Source organism: Podarcis cretensis (assembly GCF_951804945.1).
Source record: "Podarcis cretensis genome assembly, chromosome: 13".
NCBI lineage: Eukaryota > Metazoa > Chordata > Lepidosauria > Squamata > Lacertidae > Podarcis > Podarcis cretensis.
In genome coordinates, this window is record NC_137182.1 from 31910526 (window position 1) to 31935628 (window position 25103).

Here is a 25103-nt window from a genome sequence, read left to right on the forward strand (position 1 = left end):
CTACTCTCTCTGGAAGAGCCTTCTGCCTACTAGCTTTGCAAGAGCTTCTTTAACATCAGTGTTTCTCAGAGAGTATATGAGTGGATTGAGGACTGGAGTTACTACTGAGTAAAGGATAGCAATAACCTTGTCTTCTTCTAAGGAGTAGGCTGAGGCAGGCCGAAGGAAAGTGTAGATAATTGTGGAATAGTAAAAGCTTACAACTAAGAGATGGGAAGAACATGTAGAGAAGGCTTTCTTCTTCCCTTCTGTTGAGCGGATTTTGACTATGGTTCTTAGGATAAATCCATACGATGTTAATGTTAAGGCACAACTACCTATTGCAATTAGCACAGAAGCTGCAAAAACCATCATTTCATTCAGACTTGTGTCTGAGCAAGAGATCTTGAACATAGGTGGTAGCTCACAGAAGAAATGGTTAATGATGTTGGAGTTACAGAAGGAAAGCTGTGCTACCAGTCCTGTGTGTACTGCAGAATTTACCAAGCCTATTAGCCACAGTCCAGCCATTGCCCCAATGCAAAACTCAGTCCTCATGATGCTTGAGTACTGGAAAGGATGGCAGATAGCAGCATAGCGGTCAAAAGCCATGAATGCAAGGAGCAGGAGCTCAGTCCCTAGAGCCAAGGTGAAGAGAAAGACCTGTGCAATGCAACCGGGAAGTGCAATTGTCTTTCTTGGTGCAAAAATACTTTGCAGCATTTTGGGAACTGTAACAGAAATAGAACACACATTTATTATAGACAAATTGATGAGAAGAAAATACATTGGCGTGTGGAGTTTGCTACACGTGCAGATGGCAAGGATGATGAGGACATTGCCCACCAATGCTGCTGTGTAGATGAAGGTGAATGCCCAAAATATAAATATCTGGTGTTCAGGGGAGCTGGAAAGACCCTCCAGGATGAACTCTGTAATGGTAGAATGGTTCTTCATTTCCAACACTGTGACTCTGCAGACCTAGACAAATAAATCACTCTATGTAGAGACCATACCAGTTGATAGGAGAGATCCCTAATTCAGAAATGAAAACATTCTACACGTTGGATTTATTAATAATAGCATATGGAGAAAATTATGGTTCGCATTTAAGTCAAGGGCAATAATAAAAAAAAAAGAGTAACAGGCTACTTGCTAAGTTTTAAAATAATGCTAGGCAGCAAATACTGTTCACAGGCAAGATGTCTACACAGTGGAACTGACAGTGCTATCCTATGCACATCTGCTCAGAAACAAACCCACTAAATTCAATAGGACTTAATCTAAGTTAAGTATGTACAATAGTGCAGTTTTACTATATGCAAAATTGTATATTTAAACCGGGATCTGAAGAGCAACTGAAGCTCACACAAGACAACTTGTGTGACCCAGTGTCATTTGCAACTCTCTCTTTTTTTTTTTAAAAAAAAAACCTTTAAACACCTGGTCCTAATGTGATTTCTGGCTACTTGTGAGAAGTTATTGTATATACGTTGTTGTGTGTGTGTGTGGGGGGGGAAATGCAACTAGGTTTTGAAAGAAATTCAATTCAGTTCATATTTTAAGGTTGGCCTATCTAATTTGCAACAAACCTGAAACAACAAACCAAACACAGCCATTCTTCAAAATCTACATGAAATTCTGCATCAAGTGACGTGTACAAAAATCCGTACATTGGGATATAGTGTACATACAAATGCATATATTTGTGAAAATATACAAAAACATCCCTACTTGAAGGGAAATTGTTTACAAAATACATATATTTGGGAAATTGTGTAGAATAATGTATATTTTGAGAAATTCTCACATACATGATAAATTTTCATTAGGAGTTGTTTTGTTGTTCTAAGCAAACTGATGTAGAAATGTGGAGAACTCAACTTAAGACTAGAGGGACAAGAAACTGCAACTAACAGGTGCCCCAATCCTTAGTTACAACTTTACCCTTTTCTGGTCTGATTTTTGGTTAATGATTACATTGCCTATTTTGCCAGCATACCCAAGAAGACTTGAGATAAGAAAGATGGGGAACAGGTTATATTTATTACATTATAACTATAGAATTTGCTATCAAAATAATCCAACCAAATTAACCAAAACCTATCTAAAACAAAGAAGGAAAGACCAAACCCTCACCTCAATTCCAGTTTTTTCTGAAGAAATGTTTTACAGTCTTCTCCTGAAATGCATCAGTGTTCATGTTCACTATATTTGCTGGCTGGAAAGATTTACTGATATCCTTTGGATGTATTTCTAGGCAAGCCAATATTGTATTACCTTGATGTTCATCTGACAAAAGCATAACCATGTATAATTGGGCTCCACATACTTCCTTAAATAGGGTGTGGATGCCATTGGGAAAAACAAAAGACATTTGAGATTTCACGAGAACCATAACTACAGCTGTGTCCCTATCTGGACAGGGATAGCCTAACTTCATCTATGCTCTTGTAACCTCTAGGTTAGGAACTCTGAAGAATGGTTCAAAAACTTCAGCTGGAACAGAATTTGGTGGCCAGGTTGGTCACTGGGGCAATACAGTTTGAGTATATTACACCAATCCTGACCTGACTGCACTGGCTGCCAATTAGTTTCCAGGCCCAATTCAAAGTGCTGGTTTTGACCTATATAGCCATAAACAGATCAGGACAGCAATACCTCAAGGACCACCTCTCCTGATATGAACTGACCTGGACCCTGCAGTCATCATCTGAGGCCGTCCTTCATGTGTGTCCCCCATGAGAGGTCCAGAGGGTGGAAAGATGAAAATGGGCCTTTTCTGCTGTGGGTCTTACCCTGTAGAATTCTCTCCCCGCACCCTCATTATACATCTTTAGGCAACAGGTGAAAATATTCCTCTTCAACCAGGTGTCTTGCTGATCAACATTCAGTGTCCTTTATTTGTGAGAATGGGGATTATTGTTTTGTTTTTGTTTTCTATATCTTTAGGCTGTGAACCATCCTGAGATGTCAGATGAAAATCAGTATAAAAAGAAAGAAAGAAAGAAAGAAAGAAAGAAAGATGCTGTGTAAATTGCTTGTGTCTTAAAAGAAAGAATAACATTATATCATAGCCATAGGGAGGTGTTCCATTCAAATGTGAAAGCTACACATTGAGAAAGCACAGCAGATATGAGTGCACTAAAAGTTGGTTTTTAGTAATTTGGTTAAAAAGGGAAATTACTTTAGGTAAAATAAAAAGAATTCCATTAAATTAAAACTGGAAAGGGGGGGGGGGGAATCCCATCAACAAAAGAATGGCAAATTAAACTTTGTGAATATATAAATTTGGCAGCATTTACAGGATTCTGAAGGGGACAATCAGACCAAAAATTAGCAAAAGAATGGGACTGTGTCAAAGAATACATGAAAAAACATTGTTCTGGAGTAAGTACAGTGGTACCTTGGGTTAAGAACTTAATTCATTCTGGAGGTCCATTATTAACCTGAAACTGTTCTTAACCTGAGGTACCACTTTAGCTAATGGGGCCTCCTGCTGCTGCCGCGCCACTGGAGCATGATTTCTGTTCTCATCCTGAAGCAAAGTACTTAACCCTAGGTACTATTTTTGGGTTAGTGGAGTCTGTAACCTGAAGCGTCTGTAACCTGAAGCGTCTGTAACCCGAGGTACCACTGTATATCGGTATGTAATGAATGAAGCTTTGTGGGGTTAAAGAAATTGAAAAAAATGGTGCAAAAGGTATAAAGATAGATGTAATTTACATTAGACACAACAATTCAGAAATATTAAAAATTTTGAGGTCTCAAAACAGGAAGGAAGTCAATGTGTATGTGTATATGTACGTAAAGTTTGTTAAGATGGTATGGGTTTCTTTTTAGGCTTGTTTTTTGTTCTTTTTGTTTCGTTTTTCCCCTTTTTTCGATTTTATGTTTGTAATTTTTGTTGTAATTTCACTTTGAAAAAAACAAAAACAAAAACAGCCACAATTTCATTCAGGCTAATGTCAGAGCAACAGAGCTTTAAAATTGGACGAAGTTCACAGAAAAAAATGTTTGATGGTGTTAGAATTGCAGTAGGACAGATGCTGCAGAAGTAAAAGGTGAATGGCAGAAGAAACTATTCCTTCCTCTCCTGATTGGGCAATCAACCAGGAGCCACCTCCTGCCTGGCCTGTTGCTGCATCCAAGCCCATCACTATTACCTCATCAAGGAGCAGGGAAAACATGTGGCAATGCCACATGCCAGAACAGTCCCACTTTTGCTGAACTTGGTGAGAGGGGGGCATGTTCTTCAAGGCTTGGATGCTCATCTTGTCTGCCCCAGCAGGGCACAGACTCAGCAGCCCTATAGAAGAGACTCCTCATGAGGCTGGAGGAACATTGCCCGGCTGTGAGTGTGAAGGCAGCTCCCTGCAAGACCCTTTGCACCTGGCCTGGGGGGCGAGGCCCATACTCACCAGCCCTAGTAAGAGGCTCCTCATGAGGCTGGAGGAACATTGCCCGCCTATTGTTTTATTGATTTAATATGCTGTAAACCTATGGTTTTCCCAGTAGTGATGTATGGAAGTGAGAGCTGGACCATAAAGAAGGCTGATTGCCGAAGAATTGATGCTTTTGAATTATGGTGCTGGAGGAGACTCTTGAGAGTCCCATGGACTGCAAGAAGATCAAACGTATCCATTCTTAAGGAAATCAGCCCTGAGTGCTCACTGGAAGGACAGATCGTGAAGCTGAGGCTCCAATACTTTGGCCACCTCTTGAGAAGAGAAGACTCCCTGGAAAAGACCCTGATGTTGGGAAAGATTGAGGGCACAAGATGAAGGGGACGACAGAGGACGAGATGGTTGGACAGTGTTCTCGAAGCTACCAGCATGAGTTTGACCAAACTGTGGGAGGCAGTGGAAGACAGAAGTGCCTGGCATGCTCTGGTCCATGGGGTCACGAAGAGTCGGACACGACTAAATGACTAAACAACAACAACAACAGTCAATAAAGTAGATTGTGGGGGAAGGGTGCCTGGTTAGCAGGGCTGGGGGAGTTGTTCCATCTTGCAAATGTTCCCATTGCCCCAAAAGGTTGATGGGTTACAGCATTATGCCCTATATACAGTGGTACCTCAGGTTACATACACTTCAGGTTACAGACTCTGCTAACCCAGAAATAGTTAAGAACTTTGCTTCAGGATGAGAACAGAAATCGTGCAGCAGTGGTGCAACAGCAGCAGGAGGCCCCATTAGCTAAAGTGGTGCTTCAGGTTAAGAACAGTTTCAGGTTAAGAACGGACCTCTGGAACGAATTAAGTATGTAACCAGAGGTACCACTGTACAGTAGATAGCTGACAGACACAACCAAACGATTAAACAACAACAACAACAAAAAACGCTTTGAGTGGTGTAGAAGTTAAATTGTTTGTTTGTTTGTTACATTTCTGCACCACATTTACTTCCAATAAACTCAAGTTATGATGCTGCACTGGTGCCTGCCTGCACTGAACAATATCAGTGAGGAACCAAGATGGGCAAAATGTTCTTGCTGGAAATGTCTCCACTGGCAGTGGCAGGCAGAACGCCCAGAAAGCGAGTTTTTCAGGGACAGTGTGCTGGCCATAGCTGTCAACCTTTTCCGTTTTTTAAGGGAAATTCCCTTATTCCAAATAGGATTCCTTGCAAGAAAAGGGAAAAGTTGACAGCTATGGTGCTGGCAGGTGGGGTCCACTGAACTAAAAGCTCTGCAGATCCTCCAAAGGCCCTGATCCTCAGGCATGTGCATAAGAGGGAAATAGTCCCTAACTTCTATCTTGGTTGCTGTGAGCTTGAAGGAATTGCGATACACCTCCGCTTATCCCCAAGTACGCTCTGTTGTATTGTTTTATTTATATGTTAGTTGAAGAATTAAAAAACCCCGAGAAACATCATATATAGCTAATGTATTATTGTTAATAAGCACACAAAGCACACAAATCTAAATGTATGGAATATATGCATATACTGAAATATGCTTTTTAAAGCTTTTGGTATTTTTTTTCTTTGCCATCACACCCTGGAAAAAGACTCATTAGCCAGACTATGGTGAAAATTGGTCATATTTATTCAAAATAAAACAGTAAAGAGGATATGCAAAAAACACACACCAATTGAAATAAATTTCCCTAAAACACAAGGGATAACTCCCTCCCCTCTCTGGGTCTAGAGTGCAATTACCATCATTGGCCTCATCACAAAAGATTGGAATGAATCCTTTCTCCAACCTGAACCTGTTAAGTGCATCATGGACTTATGGGCTCAGCTTTTACCCTGGTGTGCATGCAAAGCTTAAAATGCCCTCCAGGGTCCTGAAGGACAAAACAATGTAAGATTCCCACAGAAAGCCCATATTTCCCCACAAGATCTTATATTTCCAGCCTGGAAAGGCCAATTAAACCAATCCCATTAACTCCATGCATAACAGTAGAAAAGAGGTGGGGGAGAGGAGTCCCAAAAGCAATCAGGGCCTTCCCGCAGAACTACTATTCAACACTGAAACAAGCAACTAGCAAAGCTTGTGATACTAAAAGAAGAGGGGACAATTTGGGGAGGAAACTGATCAAATAGTCTGGCTTCCTTCCTCTCCTGATCAGGCAATCCACCAGGAGCCACCTCTTGCCTGGCCTGTTGCTGCATCCCACCTCATCAAGCAGCAGAGAAGACAAGTGGCAATGCCACATGCCAGAACAGTCCCACTTTTGCTGAACTTGGTGAGAGGGGGGGCATGTTCTCCAAGGCTTGGATGTTCATCTTGTCTGCCCCAGCAGGGCACAATTTTTATCTCCAGTGCTATTTAAAATTGATACGAGGCCTCCTAAAGCAGCAGTTTAGTGGTGTGTTTCAAAATACTATCATACTGTCCGTATGTTGTTGACACTCAACTCTGTTTCTCCATAACATGTGAATAAGGAAGGGCATGTGGGCTTGGAAACAGTGGTGGGAAGGATGCGGGAAAGCATGTTTAGCTTTAATCTTTGACTCGCTCAGGCTTCTCAATAATCTTCTGTTTGCGAAAAAGGAAGATTATTCTCCAATATGGTGAGAAATAAGTTTGGATGACAAGAAAGAATGATGAACAAAATATAGCAGGTTGGTGCCTGAGAGCATTCAAAGGCCACATACTTGAGAAGGAAAACGGTAAATATAGATGCAGGCTTTTATCTATGACATTGAGGAGAAACCAGTTCCTACAATAATATCATTGCCTGTTAAAGCACTTATGAAGGACTCCTCTATCTATGAAATCACATCGTTTCCTCTTCAAAAACCATCCTAGTGGTGAAAGGATGATTTTAGTGTTAACTTTTAAGTATTTTTAATGAAATCTATTATCTGTTAGAGAGAAAATCATGAAAGCCTGAATCATAAGTTCTGCAATCGAGTTCTGAAGAACTGGAGAATATTTGACTACGCATAAAGAAATCAAACAGTTTACTGTTTCCAGTTTTCCAGTAGTCTTTATAATAAATGCATGTAGATCAATCAACCTTGAGAAATTTGAAACAGCCTTCCTCTTGCAGTAATTGTTTTGAATGCATCTTTGAAATCTTTGTTTCTCAGTGAATATATGACTGGATTAACAACTGGGGTTACCACTGTATAAAGGAGAGAAACAAATTTGTCTTGGTCTAGAGAGTAGTCAGAGGTGGGCCTGATATATGTGTAGATGACTGAGGAGAAGTAAAAACTGACTACAATGAGATGTGAGGAGCATGTAGAAAAAGCCTTTTTCTTCCCTTCAGTGGAACGAATTCTGAGGATACTTCTTATGATAAATGAGTATGATGTTAGAGTCAACCCACAGCTACAGATCCCAAAAATCACATCTGCTGCAACAGCCATAGTCTCATTCAGACTAGTGTCAGAGCAGGAGAGCTTTAAAAGTGGAGGAACATCACAGAAGAAATGGTTGATGATGTTAGAGCTGCAAAAGGAGAGCTTCAGCATGAGTCCAGTGTGAACAGCAGAGTTGACCATTCCAGCAACCCACACTCCACTTGCTATTCCAACACATACTTCCTTCCTCATAATGACTGTGTACTGCAAGGGATGGCAGATAGCAGCATAGCGGTCAAAAGCCATAAATGACAGAAGGAAAAGCTCTGTACACAAAGCCCATATGAATAGATACACCTGTGTGATGCAGCCATAAAAGGAGATGGTCTTTGTGTGAGTCCAAAGAGTCTGGAGCAATTTAGGAGTTGTAACTGAGATGGAAAACACATTCACTAAGGACAGGTTGATTAGTAGGAAGTACATGGGTGTATGGAGTTTTCGGCAAGAGCATATGGTAAAGATTAGGAGGAAATTACTGCCTAAAGTGATAGCATAGATGAATGTGAATAACCCAAAGAGAAAAGTCTGGAGTTCTGGGGAGCTGATCAGACCAGCCAGTATAAATTCCATAGTAACCGACTGGTTCTTCATGTCCATTCTCTGATGTTACTTTCCTAAACAAATGAATTTTATTAATTGTATTTCCTGAACAAATGAATTGTATTAATTCAAATTAAGGATCAAGATTGATCCATATTCCCTCCCTCCCTGCCTCCTTCCCTCCCTTCCTTTTGTGCTAAATGGAGAAGATTGACCGTTGCTTGAATTCAGTCATTTTAAAAATTATGGAAAGCTGTGGAAGCAGCAGCAGCTCTGGTGAGGAGGGATTTTGGACTTGCAAATGGGCCAGTCTGCAGGTTTTTCACCTGCCTCATTGCAATCATCAAAGCTTCGGGCAGATAAGGCCTTGGGTTGGATTTTTAGTTCAAGGTTATACACTTGAAGGGGTCTGGGAAGTGGAGTTTCTGTCCAGGGTTCACCCTTCTTTACGGCATATTGTTATGATTGCTCCAATTTGACTTGTGTTAAAGAGTACAAAATGCCTAAAAACATGTTTTCAGGTAAACTTAGCATCATGGGGGATCCTACGCTTGAACTAAATGTCTCCAAAATCTGAGTTGCAAATCGAGAGGTCACAAGGGGTATTCCTACTCAGCAAAAGGGGCTACCAAACAACTCTAGATATTCCCCTGTACAGTCACAGATGATGTGTTTGCTGCTCCCTCACAACAAAGTGCCATACTTCATTACACCAAGCATCTGATATAAAAGGAGCATGGGAGCACCAATGGCAAATCATTCCTAACTTAGCAGCAACTTTTAAGTGGGAAATGATCTGTTTGTAAATCACTGGGAAAATTGACAGCGGTGCCAGTGTAAGCTCTGGAGGAATAATCTACATTAAAATTGTTGTGATTTTTTTGGAATATATGGGTGAATATTGCCACCATTGGACATTACCACCACATGTGCCCAGCCTGCAACATTGCATCCAACACTCCATAGATCGCTCTCGGTTTATCTTTCCCAACTTGACCTATGAGCAATACTACTAGAATATGACTTTGTACACATATTCTTTGACTCATGCCAAAACCATGCAAAGTGGAAGTTATGCCTTTGGATTTCCATGCTCCCTTTAATAATCATTTAAGAATCAATCAGTTTATAATCAGAGTGTACAGTTGTTTGTTGTCAAAAATATTAGCTGTAAGGAGGCAGGAAGATGAAATGAAATATTTACCTTCATATCTATTTACATTTTTGTTTTGTTCCTGCTTTTCATTTGTTCACTTAATTCCCCTTCCTATAACTTAAAGCCAATTGTCTGCTATCAGCCTGATGTCTGATGATAACTAGTTTGATGCCCTTGTAGAAATCCTTTCCAGTCAAAGCAAGCAGCCCCATTAAATATTTCTTTATGTGAAGTAATAGTGCCACTGGGAGCATGACATCACATGCAAGATTAACATTGCTAATCGTATTTCTCATGCAACATTTAGATACCTAAGGGGTAATCTACACTCCCTTAGAAGCCAAAGTAATAACTTGGGTGGTTCATGCCACTTCTATTTGTACTAATTCTACCACCAAACTAACAAACAGCTAACATGATGGGAGTGCATCAGAAATAACTCATAAACAAAACACAGTAAGTAAACAAAACACAATAAAGTTATTGTTTTCTGTGAGATGATGCAATAGTAATTATATTGGGCTTTTCTAGAAACAGTACTCAAATGTCTTTGCACTGACAGACAGAAATATCTGCAGTGAGATTGTAAGAGCAAAGTATTTTGATTAATATCTTTGTATCCTGTTTTGCAATTGTTGCATTATATTGTATACATAATATAAAACAGATTCTAAAGAAGATTTGGAATACAATCTTAAACTGATGATGGTAAGAGTGGACTACTGAAGAGGCTCCTCATGAGGCCGGAGGAACATCACCCGCCTATTGTTTTATTGATTTAATATGCTGTAAAACTGCTTTGAGATTTTATTAAAAATATAAAGTGGTATAGAAATGTTTGTTTGTTTAATTTCTGCACTACCTTTACTTCCAATAAACTCAAGTTTTGATGTTGCACTGGTGCCTGCCTGCACTGAACTACATCAGTGAGGAACCAAGACGGGCAAAATGTTCTTGCTGGAAATGTCTCCACAGGCAGTGGTAGGCAGAAAGCTCAGAAAGAGAATATTTGAGGGACAAGGTGCTGGCAGGTAGAGTCCACTGAACTAAAAGCTCTGCAGATCCTCCAAAGGCCCTGATCCTCAGGCATAAGGGGTAAATAGTCCCTAACTTCTATCTTGGTTGCTGTGAGCCCAAAGGAATTGCGATACACCTCCGCTTCTCCCTGAGTACACTCTGTTCTATTGTTTTATTTATATGTTAGTTGAAGAATTAAAGAAAGCCCAGAAACAACATATGCAGCTGATGTATTATTGCTCATAAGCACACAAAGCATATGCATCTCATCTCTTTTTTTGTAAATAATTTTTATTGATTTTCAAATGAATAAAATTCCAATTGATAGCAATTCAGATCAAATCTTGCCATATCATAATACAAACAAAGCCAATTATACATTCTGAATTAAAAAACAAATCAGTAAAGGAGAACTTCCCATGTTCTGGATGTCTGGAGAAAGTCTCTTTCAGTTGTTCCTGCATTCACCTCTCTTGTTTTTCCCCAGTTTCATAAGTCCGATCTTAATCCATTTTTTTGTCTTCGCAGTCCTGGTGTATGACTCTCTATCCTGTCCAACAAATGCATATTTCTTTTAACATGCAGAAGACAGTTCATTCTATGTTGTTATCCTTCAATAGTTTTTTTTCCAGCGTAGTCCTCTTAATAGTCCCATCTTTCATTTCACCATTTTATCATCCAGGCTCTGGGCTATGTTACAGCTCTCTCAGCACGTGCAAACTCTCCTTCTTTTGATAAGATTTATGGTGAAGCAGTCTTTCAGTATTTTAATGAGTTAGTATTCCATAGTGTTCCAAATTAATGTTCAAAGTTAGCATTCCAAATGAATATCTCCGTAGAAAAGCAATGCCGTGGGGTATATTTCACTATTTGTTTGGTGACTGTTTAATTTAGATTCTCTAAGATCTCTTCTCTAAGATAGCTTGCTCCCATGGGCCCTAGGGAAGCCTGCCAAATCCAAGACTGACTCTACTTTCACATTACACCATACAGTGGTACCTCAGGTTACATACGCTTCAGGTTACATACGCTTCAGGTTACAGACTTCACTAATCCAGAAATATTACCTCGGGTTAAGTACTTTGCTTCAGGATGAGAACAGAAATCGTGCTCCGGCAGCACGGCAGCAGCAGGAGGCCTCATTAGCTAAAGGCCTCATTCTGCTCCTCCACATGCAGCTGCTGGGTGACCTTGGGCCAGTCACACTTCTTTGAAGTCTTTCAGCCCCACTCACCTCACAGAGTGTTTGTTGTGGGGGAGGAAGGGAAACAAGAATGTTAGCCGCTTTGAGACTCCTTAAAGGGAGTGAAAGGCGGGATATCAAATCCAAACTCTTCTTCTTCTTCTTCTAAAGTGGTGCTTCAGGTTAAGAACAGTTTCAGGTTAAGTACAGACCTCCGGAACGAATTAAGTACTTAACCTGAGGTACCACTGTATATTGAAAAGAAAAGTTCATGCAAGTAAATAGAATTTTTTAGGTGAAATATTCTCCAATTATTCCATCAAATGTTCTCAGCCCCCGCCCCTCAGAGGAGGCCATTTTCTTTTTCTCCTGCGCCAGAGCCATCACCATTATTTTCAGCCCGAACCTCCTTCATCTCTGATCATATTTTGCCAGTTCTAATTAGGGCTCTCCACCAAGAACTGCACAGCCCAGCTTCTAATTACTTTTTACAGTTCCTCCTGCACACCATTTCGATAATTAATCCTTTCTTTTTGTGAGGTTCAAGGAATCATAAGTAGCAAATGTAGAGAAAGAAATAGCCGCTCACCTCACTTGAAACACCATGATGAAAGTCCTTTTTAATTCAAAACTTTGGCATCCAGTGACTGATTTATTTAGCAGGTCTTTTTTACCTCCTTCTTTCCAGAACACGCCTGTTTTTTAGTCCAAATTTTAATGATTTTTTGCAAAACATGGATCCTCCTGCTCATGGTGATGACTCTGGAGAGTGCCAATTCATGCAGTGCTCCTGACCTTGTGTCCCTGCCTAGGCATTCTGTAGTGAGCGGCAGTTATTGGGTGAACCATGGGTGTTGGCCAGTCCCCCCCCCCCCCAAGGTTAAATGGCCCTCTGGGGTTCTAAAGGACAAAACAATATAAGATTCCCACAGAGTGCCCTTATTTCCCCAAAAGATCTTACATTTCCTGCCTGGAAAGGCCTATTAAACCAATCCCATTAACTCCATGCATAACAGTAGATAAGGGGGGGGGAGTCCCAAAACCTATCAGGGCCTCCCCCCGGAACTACTACTCAACACTCAAACAAGCAACCAGCAAAACTTGTACAGTACTTCTAAAAGAAGAGGGGACAATTTGGGGAGGAAACTGATCAAATAGCTTGGCTTCCTTCCTCTCCCAATTGGGCAATCAACCAGGAGCCACCTCCTGCCTGGCCTGTTGCTGCATCCCACCCCATTACTATTACCTCATCATGAAGTAGAGAAGACAAGTGGCAATGCCACATGCCAGAACACCCCCCACTTTCGCTGAACATGGTGAGAGGGGCACGTCTGCAATGCTTTGAAGTTCATATTGTCTGCCCCAGCAGGGCATAATTTTTATCTCCAGTACTATTTAACATTGATACGAGGCCTCCTAAAGCAGCAGTTAAGTGGTGTGCATCAAAATATTATCATACTGTCAGGACACTTTGTTCTGTTTCTCCATAACGTTTGAATAATGAAGGACATGTGGGCTTGGATAATGTGGTGGGAAGGATGTGAGAAAACATGTTTACTTTTAATCTTCCACTTGCTCAGGCTTCTCAATAATCTGCCTGCAAAAAAGGAAGATTATTCTCCAATCTGGTGAAAGATTAAGTTTGGATGGCAAGAAAGAATGATAAACAAAATATAGCAGATTGGTGTCTGAGAGCATTCAAAGGCCCCCTACTTGACAAGGAACATGGTAAATATAGCTATAGGCTTTTAGCTATAACATTTAGGAAAAACCAATTACTACAATAATATCATTGCCTGTTGTAGTACTTATGAAGTACTCCTTTATCTATGAAATCACATTGTTTCCTCTTCAAAAACCATTCTAGTGGTGAAAAGGAAGATTTTAGTGTTAACTTTTAAGTATTTTTAATGAAATCTATTATCTAAATCATGAAAGCTTGAATCATATGTTCTGCAATCGAGTTCTGAAGAACTGAAGCATATTTGACTGTTCATGAAGTAATAAAACAGTTTACTGTTTCCTGTTTTTTAATAGTATTTATATATTTATATATGTTTGTGTGTGTGTGTGTGTAATTTATATATGTATAAATCAACCTTGAGGAATTTGAAGCAGCCTTCCTCTTGTAGTAATTGTCTTGAAAGCATCTTTGAAATCTTTGTTTCTCAGTGAGTATATGATTGGATTAACAACTGGGGTTACCACTGTATAAAGCAGAGAAACAAATTTGTCTTGGTCTAGAGAGTAGTCAGAGGTGGGCCTGATATATGTGTAGATGACTGAGGAGAAGTAAAAACTGACTACAATGAGATGTGAGGAGCATGTAGAAAAAGCCTTTTTCTTCCCTTCAGTGGAACGAATTTTGAGGATACTTCTTATGATAAATGAATATGATGCTAGGGTCAACCCACAGCTACAGATCCCAAAAATCACATCTGCCGCAAAAGCCATAGTCTCATTCAGACTAGTATCAGTGCAGGAGAGCTTTAAAAGTGGAGGAACATCACAGAAGAAATGGTTGATGATGTTAGAGCTGCAAAAGGAGAGCTTCAGCATGAGTCCAGCGTGAACAGCAGAGTTGACCATTCCAGCAACCCACACTCCACTTGCTATTCCTACACATACTTCCTTCCTCATAATGACTGTGTACTGCAGAGGATGGCAGATAGCAGCATAGCGGTCAAAAGCCATAAATGACAGAAGGAAAAGCTCTGTACCCAAAGCCCATATGAATAGATACACCTGTGTGATGCAACCATAAAAGGAGATGCTGTTCGCATGGGTCCAAAGAGTCTGAATCAATTTAGGAATTGTAACAGAGATGGAAAACATGTTCACTAAGGATAGGTTAACAAGCAGGAAATACATGGGAGAGTGGAGTTTTCGGCAAGAGCATATGGTAAAGATTAGGAGGAAATTACTGCCTAAAGCGATAGCATAGATGAATGTGAATAACCCAAAGAGAAACGTCTGGAGTTCTGGGGAGCTGATCAGACCAACCAGTATAAATTCCATGGTAACTGACTGGTTCTTCATTTCAATAACTGTGGCACTGGTGTCCTAAACAGATAAATTATATTAAGTAGAATTAATGATCCAAATTTATATGTACACCATCCTTCTTTCTCTCTTTTTGTGCCAAAAGGAGAAAATTGGCCCTTATTTGACTTCACTAGTCATTTTTAAGATTGTGGCAAGCCAGTCTGACATCATAGAAAATGTGGACTCTGAAGTTATCCCTTGCACTATACTCAGAAAATAGTCTCATTGACATTGAAAATTACTAAAGCAATACTACCCACCACAACCCCAAAACACACACACAAAAGATGGCCACTGCTTAGGAAAATGCAGAAATTTTAAAAAAGAACGCTGCTAGCAATAATCTCTGACATTTGTATTACCTAGTGAGGATGAGAACCACCAAGTAGTTCAGTAAATGACACAATGCTTACCCTCGTTTATATCAGTTTTTGTTAAGTGTCAAAATTTGTTGAGACATGCTGATTATTCCCTCCATTTCAAAAGGTCTCTGTGGCCATTTTGTTCATACTTAAGCTGGTTAATTAACTATATCTGAGTGGAAATGTATTGCTGCAATGCTGCAGGATTTGAACAGGTAGATGTATCAGTCCACTCAGGGGGATGTAGTCAGGTGGAGGATCCTGTGATTGCAGATACAGATGTAAAGTCTGACAAGTGCTAATTCATCATGCACAATTGCTTGTGCCCATCAGCTCTGTAGGGAGCAAGACCCAATGAAAATGGTGAGGGTTTCATCCAAGAAAACTTCCATCAGATTGTGCTATTTAGGGTGATATCTTGGATCTTTGTTCATAAAGGATACACTCATTTCAGCATATCTGGTTAAACCAGTTTTGTGAGGTGTTGCATTTTTAAAAATTATATTAAAAAGAAAGTTTTACTAGTGAAATAAATAACACAAAAATACATTCAATAAGAGAGATACTTTATCCTTCATACTTTAATCAAACAATAATCAAACACAAATCATCAAATTTAAATGACTATTTGATGATTTGTGTTTCATTATTGTTTGATATTTTATTCCTTATTGACAAAAATGTATTTATTATTATTCATCATTTAATTTGAATTGATATAATCCAATTGTGGTTTAATTAAATCCAATTATACAACTTCTAATACCTCGTTTCTATCATTCAAATATCAACTTTTATTATTTCTGTTCTTCTTAAACTTGCCCTGCTGTTCCAATCATTTTTTGGGGGTGGGGCATATTCATTCTTAGAATAAGCTTATATCTTATTTTATGTATTAATAATTTACTGTGCTGTAATTTACTTTGCCACTCTTTTAAAGATAGATGCTACCCCATCTCTCCTTTCAAATACAATTTTTAACCACCAGCACCTGAGCAGAGACTGACATACTCACAATCATATTTCTACTCTTAAATGAGATTTCTTTCAGCCTCAGTGTTACATTAGCCAGCAGACAATCTTAGTGGCACATTCCATGACACTGCACATGAAATACATATCAAAATATAATACTATATAAACCTCATTTTACAACCCCTTAAAAAGTGGTTTGAAAGGGGTTTATCAAAGCACAACAGTTTCTTATTTATATGTATACTGTGTATTTATTTCTTCCCCACCCAAAATTAGCTGAAGAATTACATTAAAAAAAGATAAAACACTAACAATAGAGAATAGAAACAGTAAAACTACAGTAGGGGTGCAACTGCTTGGTAATACGATGTAATTATTAGAGAGGAGCACAGAATGCCTGAAAACATGTTATCAGGTAAACCTAGCATCATAGGTGATCCTATGCTTGAACTGAATGTCTTCAAAATCAGAATTGCACGTCTGAAGGTCAAATTGGCCTATTAAAGGTAAAGGTAAAGGTACCCCTGCCCGTACGGGCCAGTCTTGACAGACTCTGGGTTTGTGCGCCCATCTCACTTAAGAGGCCAGGGGCCAGCGCTGTCCGGAGACACTTCCGGGTCACGTGGCCAGCATGACAAAGCTGCATCTGGCGAGCCAGAGCCGCACACAGAAACGCCGTTTACCTTCCCGCTGGTAAGCGGTCCCTATTTATCTACTTGCACCCGGAGGTGCTTTCGAACTGCTAGGTTGGCAGGCGCTGGGACCGAGCAGCGGGAGCGCACCCCGCCGCAGGGATTCGAACCGCCGACCTTTCAATCGGCAAGTCCTAGGCGCTGAGGCTTTAACCCACAGCGCCACCTGGCCTATTACTGGTCACCAAAAGTGGCCACCATGTTTCCTTTGAACTAATAAGCTCCAGATATTTTCCTGCACAGTCACTGATGATGTGGTTAATGCTCCCTCTCACCAAAGAGTCACACTTTATTCCACCAGCGTTCTAATGTTAGAAGAGAATGAGAGGACCAATTATGGGAGATTTCTAACATAGCAGCTGGCATTAGAACAAGAATGAGCTCTTTGTAAATCAATGGCTTCATTTCCATTAGAGAAATCAACAGCAGTGCCAATGTTAGTTCTGGAGGGATAATCTGTAGGACAATTGCTGAGAATTTTTGGAAAATGGGAGTCCAAACTGCTGCCATTATTGGGCAAGACCTCCACATGTGAATAATATATGCCCAGCCTGCAACATACCATCCAGAACTTAATAAATAGCTTTCAGTTTATCTTTCCAAACTTCACCAATGAATAATATCATTGAAGCACTACTTTGTATATATATTCTTTGACTCTAGCTGAAACCTTTTGGAGCAGGCGCATGTACCATGGGGTTTTTCATGCTCCTGATTTTATGCAGCTGATTTAGGTTCAGAGGAAACAGTTAGATGAAATCAAATATTTACCTTCATATGTTTTTGCGTTTGCTCCTATTATTCATTTGTTCATTTATTTCCCCTTCTTATAATGTAAAGCCAATATCCTCCTATCAACCTGATGTCTGATAATAACCAGTTTGATATCATCGTAGGCACAGTATCCAGAGAAAGCTAGTAACCAGCACTAAATATTTCTTTAAGTGACGAGATGGTGCCACTGGGAGAAAGACATTTGAGGCATCATTTGGGAGATGCTGATGATTAATTCTGTAGCCAAAGTAAATGCACATGTACATTTGCATCATTTCCATGTTTAGCACACTTTTCAAATTCACTTCCTGTCATTCAACTTTTAGAAACCTAAGGCAAAATTCACATTCCCACTGAATTTAAATTAATGAGTGTGCTTAACCTTGGGTGAATCATGCCACTACTATTTCTACAAATAAAGTTATTGTTTTTGTGAGATGATGCAACCCTAATATAATTGGGTTTTTCTATGAACACTACCCAAAAGTCTTTGCCTGGACATATTATAAGGTAAAGGTGACATATTATATATACACATGTAATATATGAATGAATTAAACAACTATATTTAAAATATGTGCATGTCAAGGAAAGTATTTTGGTGAATGAATTTGTATGCTGTTTTGCAGTTGCAGCATTATATTTTGTGCATACTATTTTGTGTACCCCTAAACATTCTTATTTTCAAGATAAAGGAATATAAGAACCAGAAGCAGGGAAGAGTAATTGCAGTCATCTAGCTAGTATTGTAAACACCTGAAACACTGCATCTTTTCTGTTGAAGGAAAGCAAAATTCATTTGTGTCAGGAGTCCAGGTTCCCAGCTTGATAACACAGTAAGTGTAGGTAATTTAAAAAGGAGACTTTATTGCAAAACAAACAGATAGCTCCAGATGGCGCTAACAAAGCCTCCAGAATCATTACTCAAGATGACTCTTCTGAAGACTCCTTCCAGTGTCTACAGAATATATTGAACTTTCGCACCTTATGTTGCTTGTTTTGCTTCCTGTCTAGCAGCCCTCCCATTCGCTGACTGTGTGGACTTATTGGATCAGCTCCAACTTCTTCCTTTTCAGAGAGGCTGTCTCTGAGTTTGTTTGCACTGTTTTGTGCTTCCTGTGAGCTTTGGCCTGTGTTCTAGCCTGCTCTCAGCTACAGTGGTACCTCAGGTTATAGACAGTTCAGGTTACAGACGCTTCAGGTTACAGACTCCGCTAACCCAGAAATAGTACCTCGGGTTAAGAACTTTGCTTCAGGGGGAGGACCACCAGGTGGCGCATTGGAAGATGGCCGACAATAACATCTCTCTGACCCATATGAGGTAATTAAGGGGCTGCTATGGGAAGTATGCAGGGACGCGGGTGGCGCTGTGGGTAAAACCTCAGCACCTAGGACTTGCCGATTGCATGGTTGGCGGTTCGAATCCCCGCGGCGGGGTGCGCTCCCGTCGTTCGGTCCCAGCGCCTGCCAACCTAGCAGTTCGAAAGCACCCCCGGGTGCAAGTAGATAAATAGGGACCGCTTACCAGCAGGAAGGTAAACGGCGTTCCGTGTGCTGCGCTGGCTCGCCAGATGCAGCTGGCCACGCTGGCCACGTGACCCGGAAGTGTCTGCGGACAGCGCTGGCTCCCGGCCTATAGAGTGAGATGAGCGCACAACCCTAGAGTCTGGCAAGACTGGCCCGTACGGGCAGGGGTACCTTTACCTTTATGGGAAGTATGCAGTCTTCCTACCCCCCCAGGAGACGGGGGCGCTGCCTTGCCAGCGGTGTTCACAATGCACCCCCTGATCCGAGAGATGGGGGTGCTGAACAATTGGCACGAGCCCTCGGTGAAGTCAGATCTTCCTGACGCCAATTCCAATTAGCGCCTGCTGGTTGCTTCAGCTCGGAATTATAATTGGAAACATATGATTGGAATGAAGCTGAAGCACATACATCAAGTAATGTTCGAGAGATAAGACTGATGATTAATGGATCTCTGTGACCGGGAGTGATGGATGGATAAGTAAATCTTCTGATGAATCACCACTAGGAGACTGTATGTTTGGAATGAAGGGGGGTGGAGGAAAAAACTTTTTTTTCTTTGCACGATGTGATATTAATAACCCTTCACCCCAGATAGAAATAAGATCATTGCGTTTTTATTAATCACAAGCAGGAATTCAAGAACTGTATGGGATTGATTATAACAGGAGAGAGGATTGGTGAACAGTGAGAAAGAGGAAAAATTTTATGACGCAGTTAAAAAATGGCGTCTCGCCAAGACAGGCTTGCCGGAGAAAGAAGGACAGGGGGAGGAGAATCAGGATCGTTCGAAAGGGAAGGAATGTTGGAACGCAAGCTTGACCTGACAGAGCCTCCCGATTCATTTGATTTATTTGGCAAGCCTGAGAAAAGTAAAGGACAGACCGAAGATTTTTTTTTTTTAATGGAAGCGTTGAACAGAGGCTGTCCCTGAGCGATATGATCTTTGAAGAGTACAAAACCCACATAGAGGATGCCTGTTTTCAATCTGCTTGTGAAAATTATCAGAGAAGAGAAAGAAAGAGAGAAGAAGAGAAAGAAAGTAATAAAGGACTATCTGGATTGAACTGGATAGAACTGTCTAATTAAAGCAGTAATATAAGTGATGTTTGGACTCGTTCGGAGTTTTGGCTGTATAATTTGGAACTAATGTGATTTGGATAATGTGATGTGATTGGCCTGTTAATAAAAATTATTTTTTTAAAAAAAGAACTTTGCTTCAGGATGAGAACACAAATTGTGCGGCGGCAGCAGGAGGTCCCATAAGCTAAAGTGATACCTCAGGTTAAGAACAGTTTCAGGTTAAGAACAGACCTCCAGAACGAATTAAATTCTTAACCCGAGGTACCACTGTACTGCCTTATCAGCCAGCCTGTCACGGTCAGGAAGAGCTGAAGTCAGCAACTCCCCGGCTCTCCCCTGCCTGGCTAACATCTACGTCTCTCTGTTCCTGGCTGCTTTCTGCTGTTGGCTGCAAACATTCGCTCGGAGCTGACTCATTCCTGACAATTTGTTGTTAAAACTGGAACAGCCTTCAGTTGTTTTTGAAGTATTGCTCCCTCCCATATTCTGTTACCATTGGCTATCATAACTGGGAATTGAACTCCAACAAAACCTGGAGGGCATGACACTGATTTCTGTGTTAAAAGGTAAAGGTAAAGGTAAAAGGTAAAGGTCCCCTGGAGGGTTAAATCCAGTCAAAGGCAACTATGGGGTTGTGGCGCTCATCTCCCTTTCATGCCGCAGGAGCCAGTGTTTGTCCACAGACAGCTTTCTGGGGCATGTGGCCAGCAGGACTAAACCGCTTCTGGCACAATGGAACACAGTGACAGAAACCAGAGTGCACGGAAACACCATTTACCTTCCTGTCACAGCAGTACCTATTTATCTACTTGCACTGGCGTGCTTTCGAAGTGCTACATTGACAGGAGCTGGGACAGAGCAACAGGAGCTTACTCCGTTGCAGGGATTCGAACCACCGACCTTCTGATCGGCAAGCCCAAGAGGCTCAGTGGTTTATACCACAGAGCCACCCACATCCTAACAAAACCTGGAGGGCATGACACTGATTTCTGTGTTAAACCAATAGTTGAAAGAGCAAGTTAAACCTTGTTGTTGTTGTTGTTGTTAGTTCTTTTCTGTCCCCAAAGCTCCTGCCCTTGCCACACACCCATGTCTAATATGAAAGGATTAATCTGTAGTTTTGGGTTTCCCGTTTTTCCAATCCTAAAATCAGCTCTACACATTTGTCTTTAAAAAAAGTCTTTATGTAAAATTGTCAACCTTTTACTGTGGATTACTCCTACTATACATGTTTGAAAGCATGTATTTCCTATTACACACACTCTCTCTCTTTTGCAAAGAATTTTCTCCAATATAATACATTTTGTAAGCTATGTTCAGAAATATGTGCATTCAATGCACTCTTTATCTAGTATATGCATATTTCTCCATATTATGGTTGTGTTTTGGGTTGCATGTTGTTTAGGAAAGTTCGGATTAGATAGATTCAGCTTTACATGCAAACTGAATAGAATTCCCCCTTCATCCCTAGTCCATACTCTCTATTTCAGCAGTTTGGGATAAACCATTACTCCTTTGGTTTTTGTTCCACTTCAATTCAGTTCAAATATCATTTCAGATCATTTCAGTTCAGTTCAATTGTCACATTTAACAAGGTCACTGTCAGGTTAAGGAGCAATATGTTTAAGTTACGTATATTCATGCTGGGTTCAGTGGCTAAATATAATTCAAAATTAACTTTCAACTGGCTGCTGATACGTCCATTTTTAAGAGTAATATTTTTATTGAATTACAGAAAATTACAGTGGTTCTTGTCTTTACTCCTAAATCCATACACAATTGCACATTGCATCATTATTATTATTTTTTAAAAATTACAACTATGTGTGTCTTTAAAAGGCTTACAACTCACAAACTCACAAAGTGCTCCTAATATTCATTGCTAACTGGACAATTTGAAGAGATCCAGCAACATCATCTGTATATATTGAACTTTAGATAATATAATGCACTGTTCCAAGTTACAAAGACAGGCAGGATATTAGGAATTACAGTGGCACTTTGGTTTGCAACCACTTTGGATTAGAACCGTTTTGGATTACAACCATGTCTAACCTGGAAGTGTGTGTACCTTTTGGGGGATTACAACCCATTTTTTTGGATTACAATCCATTTTTTTGGGGGGGGAGAACCCATTGGCGAAAGCATGCCTTGGGTTACAACCTGTTCTGGTTTACAAACAGACCTCCGGAATGGATTGTGGTTGTAAACCAAGGTACCACTGTAGACTATTTCAAACATTCCATGGGACACCATTTCACCATTTCACAATGCGTGGATTGGAATTGTGTCTGCAAAAACTACCCAAGACCTCCATGCTTGAGTTCTGCAGTTCTAAATAAGGCTAAGGCACATGAAAGGCTCATGTATGTGCAAAAGGCATGTTCCCCAGTTGTGTGCACTGATGTACATGTACACTCTCTATCAGAAACCCCCTGTATCTTTTATTTTATTTTAAAGAAGCTATTTATACACTGGAATACTGCCATTCTATACTTGTATTTTCAGCAGTAATACCAATGAGTTCAGGGGAGCTTATACTTAGGTTGTTTCCTAAAATAGATTGCTTCCTAAAATGTGCTTGTTATTTATGCACCATGTTTGATTCTCAAGTACAAAATATGTCATCTGAAACATCTTATGTCAGCTAAACATAAACAATATCCTGTTGTCAACCTTTTCTTTCAGTTCACATATTTTTAAGAATGCTGCTCTAAAAGGATATGGAGTTCATTCTTGGAGTATTGGAAGCAGCCTGCTTCTTCCATGAAATGTCTTGAGTGCTTCTTTAAAATCTTTGTTTCTTAGTGAATATATAAGGGGATTAACAACAGGGGGTACCACTGTATAAAGGAGAGAAACAAATTTGTCTTTGTCTGGGGAGTAGTCAGAGGATGGCCGGATATATGTGTATATGATTGAGAAGAAGTAAAAACTGACTACAATGAGATGTGAGGAACATGTGGAGAAAGCCTTCTTTTTCCCTTCAGTGGAACGAATCCTAAAGATAGCTCTCATGATAAACAAATAGGATATTAAGGTTAACCCACAACTTCCAATCCCAAATATCACATCTGCCACCAAAGCCATAGTCTCGTTCAGGCTGGTGTCAGAGCTTGCGAGCTCTAAAAGTGGAGGAAGATCACAAAAGAAGTGGTTGATGATGTTGGAGTTGCAGAAGGACAGTTGCAGCACAAGTACAGTGTGAATGGCAGAATTGCCCATTCCAGCAACCCATACTCCACTTGCTATGCCAAAACACACTTCCTTCCTCATAATGACTGTGTACTGCAAAGGATTGCAGATAGCAACGTAGCGGTCAAAAGCCATAAATGAGAGAAGAAAAATCTCTGTTCCTAAAGCCCATATGAATAGATACACCTGTGTGATGCAGCCATAAAAGGAGATGGTCTTTGTGTGAGTCCAAAGAGTCTGGAGCAATTTAGGAGTTGTAACTGAGATGGAAAACACATTCACTAAGGACAGGTTGATTAGTAGGAAGTACATGGGTGTATGGAGTTTTCTGCAACTGCATATGGTGAAGATGAGCAGGAAGTTTCCAGCCAAAGCAGTAGCATAGATAAATGTAAATACCCAAAAGAGAAGAGTCTGTAGTTCTAGGGAGCTGCTTAGGCTGACCAGTGTAAACTCCATAGCAGTAGACTGGTTTTTCATGTCAATATCTCTGATGCTGATGACCTAGACAGGCAAATTGTGTTAACTTGGTTATCCGGATAGAAACTTAGTTTTTCCATTCACTTTCTCTCTCTCTCACTCACACAAGAGATTTGGCAGTTTCTTTCTTCAGCTGGCAAATATTTGCAAAGCAATTGTTCTTTCATTTGAGTTCGCAAAAAAAATCAAAACTTCTTTTGAGTCTCAGGGCTAACAATATACTTTCATTCATTATTAAATTGGCTGTCTTTTCATTAAAGAGCAGCATCTACTATGGTCTAAATAACTTGCTAGTTGATGTTTATAACCTAAATTGTCTGAATATTAGTCATAGCTTCTTATGGACTGCCAAGCCTTGAAATAAATAATAAATAAATAAGGCCTAAATAACCCAATTTCATTTTTATATTCATCCTCGGTAAAGATCAATATTAGTAAGAATAGGCTGCCTAAATCTTTCCACCAGTTTTTGAAAGTTTTCCATAATTCAAATTCTTCTCTAAGAGTTGGTTAATCAGAAAATAGTTATATTCAAATCTTCTGTGTCCTTCTTTTAAAAACACGTACATGCAGTCATCATAACTCAGCCAGAAATATCCACTTTTAAAATATTCTCATTCATATCCAACTGGGCTGTTTCAAAGCCCTCAAATATAGATATATGTGAGTATCTGAAAACGAGTTGACATTTTTTGTGCAAGAAGTTAGAGTTCAGAGATTTAAGTGATTGTGTGAAAAATCATTGCTTGCAAAATGCTATGTGAAATACTATGTCAAGCCACATATTACAAACCCTTTAAATGGGGTTGGGCAAAACACAAGTCATTTATTATCCTTTAATAATTAACCAATTTACATTTTGAAGAAACTCTTAAGTAACATGAAAGATTTACCTTCATCCCTATTTGCTCTTTTGTATCATTGCTGGTATTTTATAACTTGGAGCCAATTGCCTTCTATAAGTTGGATGTCTGATGAAAACTGGTTTGATCTCATTGTAGACAGGCTTTCGAGGAAAGCTATCAGCTACCTTTAAATCTTACTTTAATTGAAGTGATGGTGCCACTGGGAGAAGGAACTCTGAGGCACCTGGAAGATGATGAGGATTTGTTCTATTCATTCTACTGATGTCAACATTTAGCCCATTTTTCAAATACACTTATAATTCAAATTTCAATGTTGACAATGCTTCATTTCCAAAAAGAGGCAGTTTTCATTTCCAAAAGGAGTCAGTTTTCACTTCAAACTGCACAACAGTAAAATCTGCAATAATAT

The 25103-nt window shown here is 40.0% G+C and overlaps 3 protein-coding genes across 3 annotated transcripts in view; 1 reads left to right on the forward strand and 2 right to left on the reverse strand.

The window, feature by feature from the left end:
- LOC307200427 (olfactory receptor 5F1-like) lies at window positions 1–24727 on the reverse strand (the record flags this gene model as incomplete). Its single annotated transcript, XM_079948972.1, has 3 exons — window positions 1–960; window positions 22995–23852; window positions 24722–24727. 3 exons carry the CDS (start codon window positions 24725–24727, stop codon window positions 1–3), a joined length of 1824 nt encoding a protein of 607 aa, XP_079805098.1.
- The window catches only part of LOC307200425 (olfactory receptor 10C1-like), a gene marked incomplete at both ends in the record, with an annotated part of 106243 nt that overhangs the window by 30442 nt on the left and 50698 nt on the right, over window positions 1–25103 (forward strand). The gene's annotated exons all lie outside the window — the stretch shown is intronic.
- The window catches only part of LOC307200426 (uncharacterized protein), a gene marked incomplete at both ends in the record, with an annotated part of 60786 nt that continues 35683 nt past the window's right edge, over window positions 1–25103 (reverse strand). The window contains one exon of the mRNA XM_079948971.1: window positions 1–710. Within this exon, the coding sequence (XP_079805097.1) occupies window positions 1–710 (710 nt within the window). The remainder of the gene's footprint in view (window positions 711–25103) is intronic.